The 20,046-nt window shown below is 55.6% G+C and overlaps 1 protein-coding gene across 1 annotated transcript in view; it reads right to left on the minus strand.

The window, feature by feature from the left end:
* Positions 1-20,046, minus strand: part of LOC142310604 (alpha-2-macroglobulin-like protein 1) — a 291,878-nt gene that overhangs the window by 14,365 nt on the left and 257,467 nt on the right. Inside the window, exons 29-35 of the mRNA XM_075348122.1 lie at positions 11,660-11,734; positions 11,337-11,499; positions 10,613-10,824; positions 8,698-8,913; positions 5,632-5,741; positions 5,395-5,485; positions 171-239 (exon numbers count right to left, since the gene is read on the minus strand). Of these exons, the coding sequence (XP_075204237.1) occupies positions 171-239; positions 5,395-5,485; positions 5,632-5,741; positions 8,698-8,913; positions 10,613-10,824; positions 11,337-11,499; positions 11,660-11,734 (936 nt within the window). The remainder of the gene's footprint in view (positions 1-170; positions 240-5,394; positions 5,486-5,631; positions 5,742-8,697; positions 8,914-10,612; positions 10,825-11,336; positions 11,500-11,659; positions 11,735-20,046) is intronic.

Below are 20,046 nucleotides of genomic sequence, written 5' to 3' on the forward strand. Positions count from 1 at the left end.
AGTCACCGGTCTGGAAGTCACCGCCATGTGCGTCATCAGTATGAGCCTTCTGAGGGGAGGCAATATGGCGGCCAGGCCGGGGTGCCGTCTGTGGAGACCCCAGTGATTGTGGCAGTGGGGCCCCATTTATCATGGCAGGTATAGCAGAGGTCCGGCCGAGGCGTCCTCACCTTGTCGATGTAGATGGACACGGCGTCCTCCTCCTTCTCCACTCTCTTCACTAATGGATTTTTCTTCAGCTGTAAAATGTGACACGAGATTATACACGTCATGTGACCAGTCATAAGGGAGCGTCAGGAGCAGTAAACATGGCTGCCGCTTGTCAGAACAGCGCCACCCGCGCCCAGTGGTTGTGTCTGGTATTGTGGTACAACTCCAGTACAGTGAATGAGGTGATGAGGCGCAATACCAGACACCGCCTATAGACAGGGGGGGCGCTGCCGGTATAATATAACATAGGTGTAGATGTCCCCGGGCTCAGGGCGCCATGTAAGTGGTGGAATAACACAGCGGCACACACAGAGCTGCATGCGACATGTCCAGTAACAGCACGCGGAAATTACAATCATCTGCTCTCTGGACCCAAAAGTGAGTGTGCTACAGTGTAGGTCAACTGTAGAAGACCTTATCCAGCCTAAGCACTAGACCATGCCCCGCCCCGCGCTAGATGATGCCCCACCCCTGCGCTAGACCATGCCCCGCCCCGCGCTAGACCATGCCCTGCCCCTGTGCTTGACCATGCCCCGCCCCGTGCAAGACCATGCCCCACCCCTGCACTAGACCATGCCCCGCCCCTGTGCTAGACCATGCCCCACCCCTGCGCTAGACCATGCTCCACCCCTACACTAGACCGTGTCCAGCCCCTGCTTTAGCTCGTGTACTGTTTCTGCACTAGATCTTGTCCTGCCCCTTCAATAGACCTTGCTCCATTCTTTTAGTATACCATGTCCCACCCCTGCTCTAGACTGTCGCACCCCTGCTCTAGACCATGTCCCACCCCTGCTCTAGACCATGCCCCACCCCTGCTCTAGACCATGCCCCACCCCTGCTCTAGACCATGTCCAGCCCCTGCTTTAGACCGTGTCCAGCCCCTGCTTTAGCTCGTGTACTGTTTCTGCACTAGATCTTGTCCTGCCCCTTCAATAGACCTTGCTCCATTCTTTTAGTATACCATGTCCCACCCCTGCTCTAGACTGTGTCCCACCCCTGCTCTAAACCGTGTCCAGCCCCTGCTTTAGACCATATCCCACCCCTGCTCTAGACCATGTTTAGCCCCAGCTCTAGACCATGTCCCACCCCTGCTCTAGACAGTGTCCAGCTCCTTGCTCTAGACCGTGTCCAGCCCTTGCTCTAGACCGTGTCCAGCTCCTACTCTAGACCGTGTCCAGCCCCTGCTTTAGACCGTGTTCAGCCCCTGCTCTAGACCGTGCCCCACCCCTGCGCTAGACCATGCCCCACCCCTGTGCCAGACCATGCCCCACCCCTGCTCTAGACCATGTCCCACCCCTGCTCTAGACCATGTCCCGCCCCTGCGCTAGACTGTGTCCAGCCCGTGCGCTAGACCATGCCCCACCCCTGCGCTAGACCTTGCCCCACCTCTGTGCCAGACCATGCCCCACCCCTGCTCTAGGCCGTGTCCCGCCCCTGCTCTAAACCGTGTCCAGCCCCTGCTTTAGACCATATCCCACCCCTGCTCTAGACCATGTCCAGCCCCTGCTCTAGACCATGTCCCACCCCTGCTCTAGACAGTGTCCAGCCCTTGCTCTAGACCGTGTCCAGCTCCTACTCTAGGCCGTGTCCAGCCCCTGCTCTAGACCGTGTTCAGCCCCTGCTCTAGACCATGCCCCACCCCTGTGCTAGACCATGCCCCACCCCTGCTCTAGACCATGTCCCACCCCTGCTCTAGACCATGTCCCACCCCTGCGCTAGACTGTGTCCAGCCCGTGCGCTAGACCATGCCCCACCCCTGCGCTAGACCTTCCCCCACCCCTGCTCTAGGCCGTGTCCCGCCCCTGCTCTAGACCATGTCTCACACCTGCTCTAGACCATGCCCCACCCCTGCTCTAGACCGTGTCCCACTCCTGCTCTAGACTGTGTCCCGCCCCTGCTCTAGACCATGTCCAACCCCTGCTCTAGACCGTGTCCAGTCCCTGCTCTAGACCATGTCCCACCCCTGCTCTAAACCGTGTCCTGCCCCTTCTCTAGACCATGTCCCACCCCTGCTCTAGGCCATGTTCAGCCCTTGCTCTAGACCATGTTCCGCCCCTGCTCTAAGTCGTGTCCCGCCCCTGCTCTAGACCATGTCTCACACCTGCTCTAGACCATGCCCCACCCCTGCTCTAGACCGTCTCCCGCTCCTGCTCTAGACTGTGTCCTGCCCCTGCTCTAGACCATGTCCCACCCCTGCTCTAGACCATGCCCCACCCCTGCTCTAGACCATGTCCAGCCCCTGCTTTAGACCGTGTCCAGCCCCTCCTTTAGCTCGTGTACTGTTTCTGCACTAGATCTTGTCCTGCCCCTTCAATAGACCTTATTCCATTCTTTTAGTATACCATGTCCCACCCCTGCTCTGGACTGTGTCCCAACCCTGCTCTAGACCGTGTCCAGCCCTTGCTCTAGACCGTGTCCAGCTCCTACTCTAGACCGTGTCCAGCCCCTGCTCTAGACCGTGTCCAGTCTCTGCTCTAGACCATGTCCCACCCCTGCTCTAAACCTTGTCCCGCCCCTGCTCTAGACCATGTCCCACCCCTGCTCTAGGCTGCATCCAGCCCCTGCTCTAGACTGTGTCCAGCCCCTGCTCTAGACCATGTCCCGCCCCTTCTCTAAATCGTGTCCTGGCCCTGCTCTAGACCATGTCCCACCCCTGTTCTAGACCATGTCCAGCCCCTGCTCTAGACTGTGTCCAGTCCCTGCTCTAGACCATGTCTCACCCCTGCTCTAGACCGTGTCCCGCCCCTGCTCTAGACCGTGTCCCACCCCTGCTCTAGACCGTGTCCCACCCCTGCTCTAGACCGTGTCCCATCCCTGCTCTAGACCGTGTCCCACCCCTGCTCTAGACTGTGTCCCACCCCTGCTCTAGACAGTGTCCAGCCCCTGCTCTAGACAGTGTCCAGCTCCTGCTCTAGACCGTGTCCAGCCCTTGCTCTAGACCGTGTCCAGCTCCTACTCTAGACCGTGTCCAGTCCCTGCTCTAGACCATGTCCCACCCCTGCTTTAAACCGTGTCCCGCCCCTGCTCTAGACCATGTCCCACCCCTGCTCTAGGCTGCGTCCAGCCCCTACTCTAGACTGTGTCCAGCCCCTGCTCTAGACCATGTCCCGTCCCTTCTCTAAATTGTGTCCTGGCCCTGCTCTAGACCATGTCCCACCCCTGTTCTAGACCATGTCCAGCCCCTGCTCTAGACTGTGTCCAGTCCCTGCTCTAGACCATGTCTCACCCCTGCTCTAGACCGTGTCCCGCCCCTGCTCTAGACCGTGTCCCACCCCTGCTCTAGACCGTGTCCCACCCCTGCTCTAGACCGTGTCCCACCCCTGCTCTAGACCGTGTCCCACCCCTGCTCTAGACCGTGTCCCACCCCTGCTCTAGACCGTGTCCCACCCCTGCTCTAGACCGTATCCAGCCCCTGCTCTAGACCATGTCCAGCCCCTACTCTAGACCTTGTTCAGCCCCTGCTCTAGACCGTGTCCAGCCCCTGCTCTAGACCGTGTCCAGCCCCTGCTCTAGACCATGTCCCACCCCTACTCTAGACCGTGTCCAGTCCCTGCTCTAGACCATGTCCCACCCCTGCTCTAAACCGTGTCCCGCCCCTGCTCTAGACCATGTCCCACCCCTGCTCTAGGCTGCGTCCAGCCCCTACTCTAGACTGTGTCCAGCCCCTGCTCTAGACCATGTCCCGCCCCTTCTCTAAATCGTGTCCTAGCCCTGCTCTAGACCATGTCCCACCCCTGTTCTAGACCATGTCCAGCCCCTGCTCTAGATCGTGTCCAGTCCCTGCTCTAGACCATGTCTCACCCCTGCTCTAGACCGTGTCCCGCCCCTGCTCTAGACCGTGTCCCACCCCTGCTCTAGACCGTGTCCCACCCCTGCTCTAGACCGTGTCCCACCCCTGCTCTAGACCGTGTCCCAACCCTGCTCTAGACCGTGTCCCACTCCTGCTCTAGACCGTGTCCCACCCTTGCTCTAGACCGTGTCCCACCCCTGCTCTAGACCGTATCCAGCCCCTGCTCTAGACCGTGTCCGACCCCTGCTCTAGACCGTGTCCAGCCCCTGCTCTAGACCGTGTCCAGCCCCTGCTCTAGACCATGCCCCACCCCTGCTCTAGACCGTGTCCAGCCCCTGCTCTAGACCTTGTCCAGCCCCTGCTCTAGACCGTGTCCAGCCCCTGCTCTAGACCTTGTCCAGCCCCTGCTCTAGACCGTGTCCAGCCCCTGCTCTAGACCGTGTCCAGCCCCTGCTCTAGACCGTGTCCAGCCCCTGCTCTAGACCGTGTCCAGCCCCTGCTCTAGACCTTGTCCAGCCCCTGCTCTAGACCGTGTCCAGCCCCTGCTCTAGACCGTGTCCAGCCCCTGCTCTAGACCGTGTCCAGCCCCTGCTCTAGACCGTGTCCAGCCCCTGCTCTAGACCGTGTCCAGCCCCTGCTCTAGACCTTGTTCAGCCCCTACTCTAGACTGTGTCCAGCCCCTGCTCTAGACCATGTCCCGCCCCTTCTCTAAATCGTGTCCTGGCCCTGCTCTAGACCATGTCCCACCCCTGTTCTAGACCGTGTCCAGCCCCTGCTCTAGACCGTGTCCAGTCCCTGCTCTAGACCATGTCTCACCCCTGCTCTAGACCGTGTCCCGCCCCTGCTCTAGACCGTGTCCCACCCCTGCTCTAGACCGTGTCCAGCCCCTGCTCTAGACCGTGTCCAGCCCCTGCTCTAGACCGTGTCCAGCCCCTACTCTAGACCTTGTTCAGCCCCTGCTCTAGACCGTGTCCAGCCCCTGCTCTAGACCGTGTCCAGCCCCTGCTCTAGACCGTGTCCAGCCCCTGCTCTAGACCGTGTCCAGCCCCTGCTCTAGACCGTGTCCAGCCCCTACTCTAGACCTTGTTCAGCCCCAGCTCTAGACCTTGTCCAGCCCCTGCTCTACACCGTGTCCAGCCCCTGCTCTACACCTTGTCCAGCCCCTGCTCTAGACCGTGTCCCGCTCCTGCTCTAGACCATGCCCCACCCCTGCTCTCGACCGTGTCCCGCTCCTGCTCTAGACCGTGTCCAGCCCCTGCTCTAGACCTTGTTCTATTTTTATGGTAGACCGTGTTTATTCCTGCACGAGAGCTTGTTCCACCCTTGATCTAGACCTTGTTCACACCTGGACACAAGCTTTTGCCTCTTTTTAGTAAAATATCTGGTGGACTTACATCGTCTATCGACTTCTGCTGAGGCACAAATCCGGACAACATGTTTATTTTTAGAAAGGCCATGTTAGTAGATGGACGTTTCCCGGAATACCTGAGAGATGAGATAGGAACACGCTGAAATACGGCAAATCACACTCTGAAGGCAGAATTGTAGAGTGCAGCTCTGGAGGTGACGCATTATGGTCTCCAGGTCCCCCCCCTTCAGCCCTGCAGAAATGGTGGACGCCGCTCGCTTACCAGAACTGCACCGATAGCTGCAGCAAATCGCTGCTCACACACTGCGGGGTCGCCGACATCACAAACGCATCTTCTGTAGGAGCAGGAACAACATGATGGCTTTGAATGGCCTGTGCAAGAAACATGGGAGAGATGACGACCCACGGAGCAAACCCCAAACATCACCCCTTCATCTACAGGCAAGGTGCGGTCACCCCAAACATCACCCCTTCATCTACGGGCAAGGTGCGGTCACCCCAAACATCACCCCTTCATCTACGGGCAAGGTGCGGTCACCCCAAACATCACCCCTTCATCTACGGGCAAGGTGCGGTCACCCCAAACATCACCCCTTCATCTACGTGCAAGGTTAGGTCACCCCAAACATCACCCCTTCATCTATGGGCAAGGTTAGGTCACCCCAAACATCACCCCTTCATCTATGGGCAAGGTTAGGTCACCCCAAACATCACCCCTTCATCTACGTGCAAGGTTAGGTCACCCCAAACATCACCCCTTCATCTATGGGCAAGGTTTGGTCACCCCAAACATCAACCCTTCATCTATATGCAAGGTTTGGTCACCCCAAACATCACCTCTTCATCTACGTGCAAGGTTAGGTCACCCCAAACATCACCCCTTCATCTATGGGCAAGGTTTGGTCACCCCAAACATCACCTCTTCATCTACGGGCAAGGTTAGGTCACCCCAAACATCAACCCTTCATCTATATGCAAGGTTTGGTCACCCCAAACATCACCCCTTCATCTATGGGCAAGGTGCGGTCACCCCAAACATCACCCCTTCATCTATGGGCAAGGTTAGGTCACCCTAAACATCCCCCCTTCATCTATGGGCAAGGTTAGGTCACCCCAAACATCACCCCTTTATCTATGGGCAAGGTTAGGTCACCCTAAACATCCCCCCTTCATCTATGGGCAAGGTTCGGTCACCCCAAACATCACCCCTTCATCCACGTGCGTGCAAGGTTAGGTCACCCCAAACATCACCCCTTCATCTATGGGCAAGGTGCGGTAACCCCAAACATGACCTCTTCATCTATGGGCAAGGTGCGGTCACCCCAAACATCACCCCTTCATCTAGGGGCAAGGTTAGGTCACCCCAAACATCACCCCTTCATCTACGTGCAAGGTTAGGTCACCCCAAACATCACCCCTTCATCTATGGGCAAGGTTAGGTCACCCCAAACATCACCCCTTCATCTACGTGCAAGGTTAGGTCACCCCAAACATCACCCCTTCATCTTCGTGCAAGGTTAGGTCACCCCAAACATCACCCCTTCATGTATGGGCAAGGTTAGGTCACCCCAAACATCACCCCTTCATCTATGGGCAAGGTTAGGTCACCCCAAACATCACCCCTTCATCTATGGGCAAGGTAGGTCACCCCAAACATCACCGCTTCATCTACGTGCAAGGTTCAGTCACCCCAAACATCACCCCTTCATCTACATGCAAGGTTAGGTCACCCCAAACATCACCCCTTCATCTATGGGCAAGGTTAGGTCACCCCAAACATCACCCCTTCATCTATGGGCAAGGTTAGGTCACCCCAAACATCACCCCTTCATCTATGGGCAAGGTTCGGTCACCCCAAACATCACCCCTTCATCTATGGGCAAGGTTCGGTCACCCCAAACATCACCCCTTCATCTACGGGCAAGGTGCGGTCACCCCAAACATCACCGCTTCTGTTACTGTTAACAGGAATCCAGAACTTGGCTCATCATCACCTTCCGGATCCTGTGTTGGGTTTTTGGACATTTTACGATAAGTGGTGACACTGAATACAATGTAATTAGTTTTTAATAGGGAAATTAACTTCCTTATCAATTTCTCTCAGGTGTATGGAGCCTCGGTGACAATCCCAGATCTATGGAGCCTCGGTGACAATCCCAGATCTATGGAGCCTCGGTGACAATCCCAGATCTATGGAGCCTCAGTGACAATCCCAGATCTATGGAGCCTCGGTGACAATCCCAGATCTATGGAGCCTTGGTGACAATCCCAGATCTATGAAGCCTCGGTGACAATCCCAGATCTATGGAGCCTTGGTGACAATCCCAGATCTATGAAGCCTCGGTGACATTCCCAGATCTATAAAGCCTCGGTGACAATCCCAGATCTATGGAGCCTTGGTGACAATCCCAGATCTATGAAGCCTCGGTGACAATCCCAGATCTATGAAGCCTCGGTGACAATCCCAGATCTATGGAGCCTTGGTGACAATCCCAGATCTATGGAGCCTTGGTGACAATCCCAGATCTATGAAGCCTTGGTGACAATCCCAGATCTATGGAGCCTTGGTGACAATCCCAGATCTATGGAGCCTCGGTGACAATCCCAGATCTATGGAGCCTTGGTGACAATCCCAGATCTATGGAGCCTTGGTGACAATCCCAGATCTATGAAGCCTCGGAGACAATCCCAGATCTATGAAGCCTCGGTGACAATCCCAGATCTATGGAGCCTTGGTGACTTTCATAGATCTATAGAGCCTCAATGACGCTCCCAGCTGTATGGAGCCTTGAGGTGCTGCCAATTGTATGGAGTCTTTTATTGTTTTTTTATCCATTATGTTCTGAATTCTGACGGCTGGATTGTTATTTGACCAGATTTGCTCCTCTTTATTTAGGCTCGATTGCCGCTATGTTGTACATTGTTGGATGCAGAACGAGTTAACTGAGGATCCATCAGTGAGTTTGTTCTGAATGTTTATAACCAGATGAGCTGAGCTGTTGGAGTCATTAATGAAGCTATACAATCTGCTGTCACAACGCGCTCACTGACGGATCCTCAGTAAACTCATTCTAAAGCTGGCGAGATCCAGTGCGATCCAGAGGCCGCAGAGCGCACACGCTGCAGACGATCGCGCCCCGCACAATGTACATGTGCATAGGGTAGGTCACACTATTACAGATGTGGATGTGAATAAAAGGCTATTTTATTTCTTCTTTTCCTGCTTTTTTTTTACATTTTTCCCCTCTTTTTCTCCTCAGAGGTGACGGGATCCTGTGATGGTTTCTTGGCTAATTCTAACAATGGATCCCATTAACCCTTCATGCACCTGCATCACTACGGTGCCGTTCCCGGTCACGGTCACGGTGTATCGTCCCGGGATCTGGGGCAGCTGCTTCTTCTGCAGGAGGAGGCGGTTGTCGTTGTCCACATGGAAGCGGTGGTGGAAGCCATCGTCCGAGGTCACGTCCACCGTCATATCTCCGGAATTCTTGAATGTCTGAGCCGAAAATTGTGCCACAGCCTGAAGGGCGACCACCGTGTCCTGAAGATGGGAGGACAGGAAAATGCTCAACCCCCAGCGATATGCCTCAGTGTGACGGCGGCACCAGAGTCCGGAGAATGCGGAGACGTGGACAGGTGACAACCTGGGCCCGGTGTGTCAGTAGTATATAGGCATCGGCTATACGCAGAGCACATTAATGGCCGAAGCTCAGAGCCGGGCCCAACCCAGGAGCGGGGCCGGCAGAGAGGAGTCCAGAGGAGACCCAAAGGTGGCCGCTCTCCTCTCCTGACCCGGCCGCTCTCCTCTCCTGACCCGACCGATCTCCTCTCCTGACCTGGCCGCTCTCCTCTCCTGACCCGGCCGCTCTCCTCTCCTGACCCGGCCGCTCTCCTCTCCTGACCCGACCGATCTCCTCTCCTGACCTGGCCGCTCTCCTCTCCTGACCTGGCCGCTCTCCTCTCCTGACCTGGCCGCTCTCCTCTCCTGACCCGGCCGCTCTCCTCTCCTGACCCGGCCGCTCTCCTCTCCTAACCCGGCCGCTCTCCTCTCCTGACCCGGACGCTCTCCTCTCCTGACCTGGCCGCTCTCCTCTCCTGACCTAGTCGCTCTCCTCTCCTGACCTGGCCACTCTCCTCCCCCGGACCCAGCCGCTCTCCTTCCCCAGACCCGGCCGCTCTCATCCCCCAGACCCAGCTGCTCTCCTCTCCTGACCCGGCTTCTCTGTTCTCCTGACCCGGCCGCTCTCCTCTGCTAACCCAGCCGCTCTCCTCTCCTGACCCGGCCACTCTCCTCCCCCGGACCTGACCGCTCTCATCCCCCAGACCCAGCCGCTCTCCTCTCCTGACCCGGCCGCTCTCCTTTCCTGACCCGGCCGCTCTCCTTTCCTGACCCGGCCGCTCTCCTTTCCTGACCCGACCGCTCTCCTTTCCTGACCCGGCTGCTCTCCTTTCCTGACCTCTCTCCTCTCCTGACCTGGCCGCTCTCCTCTCCTGACCTCTCTCTTTTCTTGACCCGGCCGCTCTCATCCCCCGGACTCGGTTGCTCTCATCCCCTGGACCAGGCCACTCTCCTCCCCTGACCCGGCCGCTCTCCTCCCCTGACCCGGCCACTTTCCTCCCCTGACCCGGGCGCTCTCCTCTCCTGACCTGGCCGCTCTCTTCTGCTGACCAGGCCGCTCTACTCTGCTGACCAGGCCGCTCTCATCCCCGGGACCCGGACGCTCTCCTCTCCTGACCCGGCCGCTCTCCTCTCCTGACCAGGTCGCTCTCATCCCCCGGACCAGGCCGCTCTCCTCTCCTGACCAGGCCACTCTCATCCCCCGGATCCGGCCGCTCTCATCCCCCGGATCCGGCCGCTCTCATCCCCCGGATCCGGCCGCTCTCATCCCCCGGATCCGGCCGCTCTCATCCCCCGGACCTGGCTGCTCTCATCCCCCGGACCAGGCCGCTCTCCTCTCCTGACCAGGCCACTCTCATCCCCCGGATCCGGCCGCTCTCATCCCCCGGATCCGGCCGCTCTCATCCCCCGGATCCGGCCGCTCTCATCCCCCGGATCCGGCCGCTCTCATCCCCCGGACCTGGCTGCTCTCATCCCCCGGACCCGGACGCTCTCATCCCCTGACCCGGCCGCTCTCATCCCCTGACCCGGCCGCTCTCCTCTTCCCCCGGACCCGGCTGCTTTCATAACCGCTCAGGTGATGGGACAGCACATTACGGGGGTGATGGTCGCTGCTACATACCTGTGTGGAGCTGAAGCCGCCATTACCATTGCGCTGGGTATTTAACCAGCGGGATATTGCCGTCATGTCTCCCAGCTCCTTCTTAGTTGGATGTTGACTACATGACAAGGCAAGGAGGGCGTAAGACGTCATCTCCACATCCACAGAGTTGGGCTTTGACCAGTAGCAGTTAGAGGAGGGTCGGGGCTCCTGGGTCCAGTACATGAGGCCATCTGCGGAGAATGGAAATATTCCAGGAGGAGCAACAGTAACATTATGTGGCATTATGTCACGTGTGGTGTGTGTTGTGTCAAATGGGGGGGCATCGGGTCAAGTGTGAGGGGCGTTGGGTCACCTATGTGGGCGACGGGTCACCTGTGTGGGCGACGGGTCACGTGTGGGGGTGGGTTATGTCACGTGTGGGGGTGACGGATCACGTGTGGGGGTGGGTTATGTCACGTGTGGGGGCGTTGGCCCACATGTGGGGGGCGTCGGGTCACATGTGGAGGGCGTCGGATGACGTGTGGAGGTGGGTTATGTCACAAATGGGGGCGACGGATCACGTGTGAGGGTGTTAGGTCACATGTGGGGGGCGTCGGGTCACCTGTGGGGGCGTCGGGTCACCTATGTGGGCGACGGGTCACCTGTGGGGGCGGCGGGTCACGTGTGAGGGTGGGTTATGTCACGTGTGGGGGCACAACAGTCATGGATATTTAGGGTCCGGTTCGGATCATCTGCTCGTTACCCTCAGTGTTGGCTTTTTGGTACAGTCTCTCCAGGACGGCGGCTCTCTCCTGCTCTTGCCCGGACAGGGTGAACGCGTACGCCTTCAGCGCCAGTTTGTAGAGGCTGGCGTTATCCAGAGTCTCATTGGCAATACACGCCAGCGCCCGCTGCACGACTGCATCCTACAGCAGGAAAAAGACAGCGACTCTGACATAGCGTAAGGGGGCGCTATCCCTCCCCAGCGCACCAGTGCAATACACAGTAACACAGATAGCACTATATCGGGGGCACCGGCGGGAGCCTTGTACAGAGGCGGCCGGACCTCCACAATCCGATACTTACACTGGACTTCAGGCCGGACTCCAGTAACGCAGCCACAGTATAAGAGGTCAGAGACACCTCATCATCCACACCGCCCTGAGAAGACACGAGATCAGAAAGGATCAGCACAGGTCGGGATTCTTTACAGTAAGAGCGGCCATGTCCCTGGAAGCCGCACACATAGATCAGGGAGGACACGAGGACATCACCACAGAGGAGCAAAATAATTCCAATAGGATCAGTACAGGGCGGGATTCTTTACAGTAAGAGCGGCCATGTCCCTGAAACCACACACATAGATCAGGGAGGACGCGAGGACATCACCACAGAGGAGCAAAATCATTCCAATAGGATCAGTACAGGGCGGGATTCTTTACAGTAAGAGCGGCCATGTCCCTGGAAGCCGCACACATAGATCAGGGAGGACGCGAGGACATCACCACAGAGGAGCAAAATCATTCCAATAGGATCAGTACAGGACGGGATTCTTTACAGTAAGAGCGGCCATGTCCCTGGAAGCCGCACACATAGATCAGGGAGGACGCAAGGACGTACACTACAGAGGAGCAAAGTCATTCCAATAGGATCAGTACAGGGCGGGATTCTTTACAGTAAGAGCGGCCATGTCCCTGAAACCACACACATAGATCAGGGAGGACGCGAGGACATCACCACAGAGGAGCAAAATCACTCCAATGGGATCAGTGCAGGGCGGGATTCTTTACAGTAAGAGCGGCCATGTCCCTGCAAGCCGCACACATAGATCAGGGAGGACGCGAGGACGTACACTACAGAGGAGCAAAGTCATTCCAATAGGATCAGTACAGGGCGGGATTCTTTACAGTAAGAGCGGCCATGTCCCTGGAAGCCACACACATAGATCAGGGAGGACACGAGGACATCACCACAGAGGAGCAAAAGCATTCCAATGGGATCAGTACAGGACGGGATTCTTTACAGTAAGAGCGGCCATGTCCCTGGAAGCCGCACACATAGATCAGGGAGGACGCGAGGACGTACACTACAGAGGAGCAAAGTCATTCCAATAGGATCAGTACAGGGCGGGATTCTTTACAGTAAGAGCGGCCATGTCCCTGGAAGCCACACACATAGATCAGGGAGGACAAGAGGACATCACCACAGAGGAGCAAAAGCATTCCAATGGGATCAGTACAGGACGGGATTCTTTACAGTAAGAGCGGCCATGTCCCTGGAAGCCGCACACATAGATCAGGGAGGACGCGAGGACGTACACTACAGAGGAGCAAAGTCATTCCAATAGGATCAAGTGCTACAAAATTCCCAAAAATTCAGATTCTAATGACTAATGACGACTAAAATGACTGTCCTGCATTGGTCGGTGTGAGCGGGGGTCTCGTCAGTAATTGCCCCGTGCTGCCCCCTCCTTTATCAGGGGGTCGCTGCCTCCTGTCCTGCATTGGTCGGTGTGAGCGGGGGTCTCGTCAGTAATTGCCCCGTGCTGCCCCCTCCTTTATCAGGGGGTCGCTGCCTCCTGTCCTGCATTGGTCGGTGTGAGCGGGGGTCTCGTCAGTAATTGCCCCGTGCTGCCCCCTCCTTTATCAGGGGGTCGCTGCCTCCTGTCCTGCATTGGTCGGTGTGAGCAGGGGTCTCGTCAGTAATTGCCCCGTGCTCCCCCTCCTTTATCAGGGGGTCGCTGGGTCCTGTCCTGCATTGGTCGGTGTGAGCGGGGGTCTCGTCAGTAATTGCCCCGTGCTGCCCCCTCCTTTATCAGGGGGTCGCTGCCTCCTGTCCTGCATTGGTCGGTGTGAGCGGGGGTCTCGTCAGTAATTGCCCCGTGCTGCCCCCGTCTTTATCAGGGGGTCACTGCCTCCTGTCCTGCATTGGTCAGTGTGAGCGGGGGTCTCGTCAGTAATTGCCCCGTGCTGCCCCTCCTTTATCAGGGGGTCGCTGGGTCCTGTCCTGCATTGGTCGGTGTGAGCAGGGGTCTCGTCAGTAATTGCCCCGTGCTGCCCCCTCCTTTATCAGGGGGTCGCTGGGTCCTGTCCTCCATTGGTCGGTATGAGCGGGGGTCTCGTCAGTAATTGCCCCGTGCTGCCCCCTCCTTTATCAGGGGGTCGCTGCCTCCTGTCCTGCATTGGTCGGTGTGAGCGGGGGTCTCGTCAGTAATTGCCCTGTGCTGCCCCCTCCTTTATCAGGGGGTCACTGCCTCCTGTCCTGCATTGGTCAGTGTGAGCGGGGGTCTCATCAGTAATTGCCCCGTGCTCCCCCTCCTTTATCAGGGGGTCGCTGGGTCCTGTCCTGCATTGGTCAGTGTGAGCAGGGGTCTCGTCAGTAATTGCCCCGTGCTCCCCCTCCTTTATCAGGGGGTCGCTGGGTCCTGTCCTGCATTGGTCAGTGTGAGCAGGGGTCTCGTCAGTAATTGCCCCGTGCTGCCCCCTCCTTTATCAGGGGGTCGCTGGGTCCTGTCCTGCATTGGTCGGTGTGAGCAGGGGTCTCGTCAGTAATTGCCCCGTGCTGCCCCCTCCTTTATCAGGGGGTCGCTGGGTCCTGTCCTGCATTGGTCGGTGTGAGCGGGGGTCTCGTCAGTAATTGCCCTGTGCTGCCCCCTCCTTTATCAGGGGGTCGCTGGGTCCTGTCCTGCATTGGTCGGTGTGAGCAGGGGTCTCGTCAGTAATTGCCCCGTGCTCCCCCTCCTTTATCAGGGGGTCGCTGGGTCCTGTCCTGCATTGGTCAGTGTGAGCGGGGGTCTCGTCAGTAATTGCCCCGTGCTGCCCCCGTCTTTATCAGGGGGTCACTGCCTCCTGTCCTGCATTGGTCAGTGTGAGCGGGAGTCTCGTCAGTAATTGCCCCGTGCTGCCCCTCCTTTATCAGGGGGTCGCTGGGTCCTGTCCTGCATTGGTCGGTGTGAGCGGGGGTCTCGTCAGTAATTGCCCCGTGCTGCCCCCTCCTTTATCAGGGGGTCACTGCCTCCTGTCCTGCATAGTCTGACCTGCTGTCAGTATATATAAAGCCGCCATGAGGATCCCCAGTTGTAAAGCGCTAAATATCCAATGTGACGGGGCCGACACAATATGAGGGGGAAGTTACTGTGAGGGGGGAAATACTGCGAGGGGGGGAGATACTGTGAGTGGGGACATACTGCAAGGGGGGAGATACTGTGAGGGGGGACATACTGTGAGGTGGGACATACTGTGAGGTGGGACATACTGCAATGGGGGACATACTGCGAGGGGGGAGATACTGTGAGGGGGGACATACTGCAAGGGGGGAGATACTGTGAGGGGGGACATACTGCGAGGGGGGGAGATACTGTGAGGGGGACATACTGCGAGGGGGGGAGATACTGCAAGGGGGGAGATACTGTGAGGGGGGACATACTGTGAGGTGGGACATACTGTGAGGTGGGACATACTGCGATGGGGGACATACTGCGAGGGGGGAGATACTGTGAGGGGGGACATACTGCAAGGGGGGAGATACTGTGAGGGGGGACATACTGCAAGGGGGGAGATACTGCGAGGGGGGACATACTGCGAGGGGGGACATACTGCGAGGGGGGGAGATACTGCGAGGGGGGAGATACTGTGAGGGGGGACATACTGCAAGGGGGGAGATACTGTGAGGGGGGACATACTGCAAGGGGGGAGATACTGCGAGGGGGGACATACTGCGAGGGGGGGAGATACTGCAAGGGGGGAGATACTGTGAGGGGGGGAGATACTGCAAGGGGGGAGATACTGTGAGGGGGGACATACTGCAAGGGGGGAGATACTGTGAGGGGGGACATACTGCAAGGGGGGAGATACTGTGAGGGGGGGTGTGGGAGGACCTAGCGTCACCTATTACAGGTGCTCAGGGGGAAAAAAACAGAGAAAAAGAAGATATTCCCGGCACACTGTTATGTTTCCCAAATGAAGTCCTAGAAAGAGTCTTGATATATATTCCAATTTTTATTTTTCAGAAGAAGGGAATAATAGTACAATTTGCAGAGAGTCCGCCTAAAAACGTTTCGGCCTAACCTCGGCCTTCATCTGGTCGGACAGACTGACTAAATCCGTGGGAGATCCTGGGGCAGAATGCGGGTATGAGCGAGGATAGCTGAGGATAGTCAGTAATAGAGATGTATCATAGTTGTCATGATTCTGTATATGAGAAAGGCGCCGCCTCTGCTTATCTGCACGTTTCCGTGTCCGTCAAGGTAAGGCAGGATAACAATCTGTATATGAGAAAGGCGCCGCCTCTGCTTATCTGCACGTTTCCGTGTCCGTCAAGGTAAGGCAGGATAACAATCTGTATATGAGAAAGGCGCCGCCTCTGCTTATCTGCACGTTTCCGTGTCCGTCAAGGTAAGGCAGGATAATAATCTGTATATGAGAAAGGCGCCGCCTCTGCTTATCTGCACGTTTCCGTGTCCGTCAAGGTAAGGCAGGATAACAATCTGTATATGAGAAAGGCACCGCCTCTGCTTATGTGCACGTTTCCGTGTCCGTCAAGGTAAGGCAGGATAACAATCTGTATATGAGAAAGGCACCGCCTCTGCTTATCTGCACGTTTCCGTGTCCGTCAAGGTAAGGCAGGATAACAATCTGTATATGAGAAAGGCGCCGCCCCTGCTTATCTGCACGTTTCCGTGTCCGTCAAGGTAAGGCAGGATAATAATCTGTATATGAGAAAGGCGCCGCCTCTGCTTATCTGCACGTTTTCCTGTCCGTCAAGGTAAGGCAGGATAACAATCTGTATATGAGAAAGGCGCCGCCTCTGCTTATGTGCACGTTTCTGTGTCCGTCAAGGTAAGGCAGGATAACAATCTGTATATGAGAAAGGCACCGCCTCTGCTTATGTGCACGTTTCCGTGTCCGTCAAGGTAAGGCAGGATAATAATCTGTATATGAGAAAGGCGCCGCCTCTGCTCATCTGCACGTTTCCGTGTCCGTCAAGGTAAGGCAGGATAATAATCTGTATATGAGAAAGGCACCGCCTCTGCTTATCTGCACGTTTCCGTGTCCGTCAAGGTAAGGCAGGATAACAATCTGTATATGAGAAAGGCGCCGCCTCTGCTTATCTGCACGTTTCCGTGTCCGTCAAGGTAAGGCAGGATAATAATCTGTATATGAGAAAGGCGCCGCCTCTGCTTATCTGCACGTTTCCGTGTCCGTCAAGGTAAGGCAGGATAATAATCTGTATATGAGAAAGGCGCCGCCTCTGCTTATCTGCACGTTTTCCTGTCCGTCAAGGTAAGGCAGGATAATAATCTGTATATGAGAAAGGCACCGCCTCTGCTTATCTGCACGTTTCCGTGTCCGTCAAGGTAAGGCAGGATAATAATCTGTATATGAGAAAGGCGCCGCCTCTGCTTATCTGCACGTTTTCCTGTCCGTCAAGGTAAGGCAGGATAATAATCTGTATATGAGAAAGGCGCCGCCTCTGCTTATCTGCACGTTTCCGTGTCCGTCAAGGTAAGGCAGGATAATAATCTGTATATGAGAAAGGCACCGCCTCTGCTTATCTGCACGTTTCCGTGTCCGTCAAGGTAAGGCAGGATAACAATCTGTATATGAGAAAGGCGCCGCCTCTGCTTATCTGCACGTTTCCGTGTCCGTCAAGGTAAGGCAGGATAACAATCTGTATATGAGAAAGGCGCCGCCTCTGCTTATCTGCACGTTTCCGTGTCCGTCAAGGTAAGGCAGGATAATAATCTGTATATGAGAAAGGCACCGCCTCTGCTTATCTGCACGTTTCCGTGTCCGTCAAGGTAAGGCAGGATAATAATCTGTATATGAGAAAGGCACCGCCTCTGCTTATCTGCACGTTTCCGTGTCCGTCAAGGTAAGGCAGGATAACAATCTGTATATGAGAAAGGCGCCGCCTCTGCTTATCTGCACGTTTCCGTGTCCGTCAAGGTAAGGCAGGATAACAATCTGTATATGAGAAAGGCACCGCCTCTGCTTATCTGCACGTTTTCCTGTCCGTCAAGGTAAGGCAGGATAACAATCTGTATATGAGAAAGGCGCCGCCTCTGCTTATGTGCACGTTTCTGTGTCCGTCAAGGTAAGGCAGGATAATAATCTGTATATGAGAAAGGCGCCGCCTCTGCTTATGTGCACGTTTCCGTGTCCGTCAAGGTAAGGCAGGATAACAATCTGTATATGAGAAAGGCACCGCCTCTGCTTATGTGCACGTTTCCGTGTCCGTCAAGGTAAGGCAGGATAATAATCTGTATATGAGAAAGGCACCGCCTCTGCTTATCTGCACGTTTCCGTGTCCGTCAAGGTAAGGCAGGATAATAATCTGTATATGAGAAAGGCACCGCCTCTGCTTATCTGCACGTTTTCCTGTCCGTCAAGGTAAGGCAGGATAACAATCTGTATATGAGAAAGGCGCCGCCTCTGCTTATCTGCACGTTTTCCTGTCCGTCAAGGTAAGGCAGGATAATAATCTGTATATGAGAAAGGCACCGCCTCTGCTTATCTGCACGTTTTCCTGTCCGTCAAGGTAAGGCAGGATAACAATCTGTATATGAGAAAGGCACCGCCTCTGCTTATCTGCACGTTTTCCTGTCCGTCAAGGTAAGGCAGGATAACAATCTGTATATGAGAAAGGCGCCGCCTCTGCTTATCTGCACGTTTTCCTGTCCGTCAAGGTAAGGCAGGATAATAATCTGTATATGAGAAAGGCGCCGCCTCTGCTTATCTGCACGTTTTCCTGTCCGTCAAGGTAAGGCAGGATAACAATCTGTATATGAGAAAGGCGCCGCCTCTGCTTATCTGCACGTTTCCGTGTCCGTCAAGGTAAGGCAGGATAATAATCTGTATATGAGAAAGGCGCCGCCTCTGCTTATCTGCACGTTTTCCTGTCCGTCAAGGTAAGGCAGGATAACAATCTGTATATGAGAAAGGCACCGCCTCTGCTTATCTGCACGTTTTCGTGTCCGTCAAGGTAAGGCAGGATAACAATCTGTATATGAGAAAGGCGCCGCCTCTGCTTATCTGCACGTTTCCGTGTCCGTCAAGGTAAGGCAGGATAATAATCTGTATATGAGAAAGGCACCGCCTCTGCTTATGTGCACGTTTCCGTGTCCGTCAAGGTAAGGCAGGATAATAATCTGTATATGAGAAAGGCACCGCCTCTGCTTATCTGCACGTTTCCGTGTCCGTCAAGGTAAGGCAGGATAACAATCTGTATATGAGAAAGGCGCCGCCTCTGCTTATCTGCACGTTTCCGTGTCCGTCAAGGTAAGGCAGGATAATAATCTGTATATGAGAAAGGCACCGCCTCTGCTTATCTGCACGTTTCCGTGTCCGTCAAGGTAAGGCAGGATAACAATCTGTATATGAGAAAGGCGCCGCCTCTGCTTATCTGCACGTTTCCGTGTCCGTCAAGGTAAGGCAGGATAACAATCTGTGTATGAGAAAGGCACCGCCTCTGCTTATCTGCACGTTTTCCTGTCCGTCAAGGTAAGGCAGGATAACAATCTGTATATGAGAAAGGCGCCGCCTCTGCTTATGTGCACGTTTCTGTGTCCGTCAAGGTAAGGCAGGATAACAATCTGTATATGAGAAAGGCACCGCCTCTGCTTATGTGCACGTTTCCGTGTCCGTCAAGGTAAGGCAGGATAACAATCTGTATATGAGAAAGGCGCCGCCTCTGCTTATGTGCACGTTTCCGTGTCCGTCAAGGTAAGGCAGGATAACAATCTGTATATGAGAAAGGCACCGCCTCTGCTTATGTGCACGTTTCCGTGTCCGTCAAGGTAAGGCAGGATAATAATCTGTATATGAGAAAGGCACCGCCTCTGCTTATCTGCACGTTTCCGTGTCCGTCAAGGTAAGGCAGGATAATAATCTGTATATGAGAAAGGCACCGCCTCTGCTTATCTGCACGTTTTCCTGTCCGTCAAGGTAAGGCAGGATAACAATCTGTATATGAGAAAGGCGCCGCCTCTGCTTATCTGCACGTTTTCCTGTCCGTCAAGGTAAGGCAGGATAATAATCTGTATATGAGAAAGGCACCGCCTCTGCTTATCTGCACGTTTTCCTGTCCGTCAAGGTAAGGCAGGATAACAATCTGTATATGAGAAAGGCACCGCCTCTGCTTATCTGCACGTTTTCCTGTCCGTCAAGGTAAGGCAGGATAACAATCTGTATATGAGAAAGGCGCCGCCTCTGCTTATCTGCACGTTTTCCTGTCCGTCAAGGTAAGGCAGGATAATAATCTGTATATGAGAAAGGCGCCGCCTCTGCTTATCTGCACGTTTTCCTGTCCGTCAAGGTAAGGCAGGATAACAATCTGTATATGAGAAAGGCGCCGCCTCTGCTTATCTGCACGTTTCCGTGTCCGTCAAGGTAAGGCAGGATAATAATCTGTATATGAGAAAGGCGCCGCCTCTGCTTATCTGCACGTTTTCCTGTCCGTCAAGGTAAGGCAGG

Source organism: Anomaloglossus baeobatrachus, chromosome 5 (genome assembly GCF_048569485.1).
Source record: "Anomaloglossus baeobatrachus isolate aAnoBae1 chromosome 5, aAnoBae1.hap1, whole genome shotgun sequence".
NCBI classification, from domain to species: Eukaryota; Metazoa; Chordata; class Amphibia; order Anura; family Aromobatidae; genus Anomaloglossus; species Anomaloglossus baeobatrachus.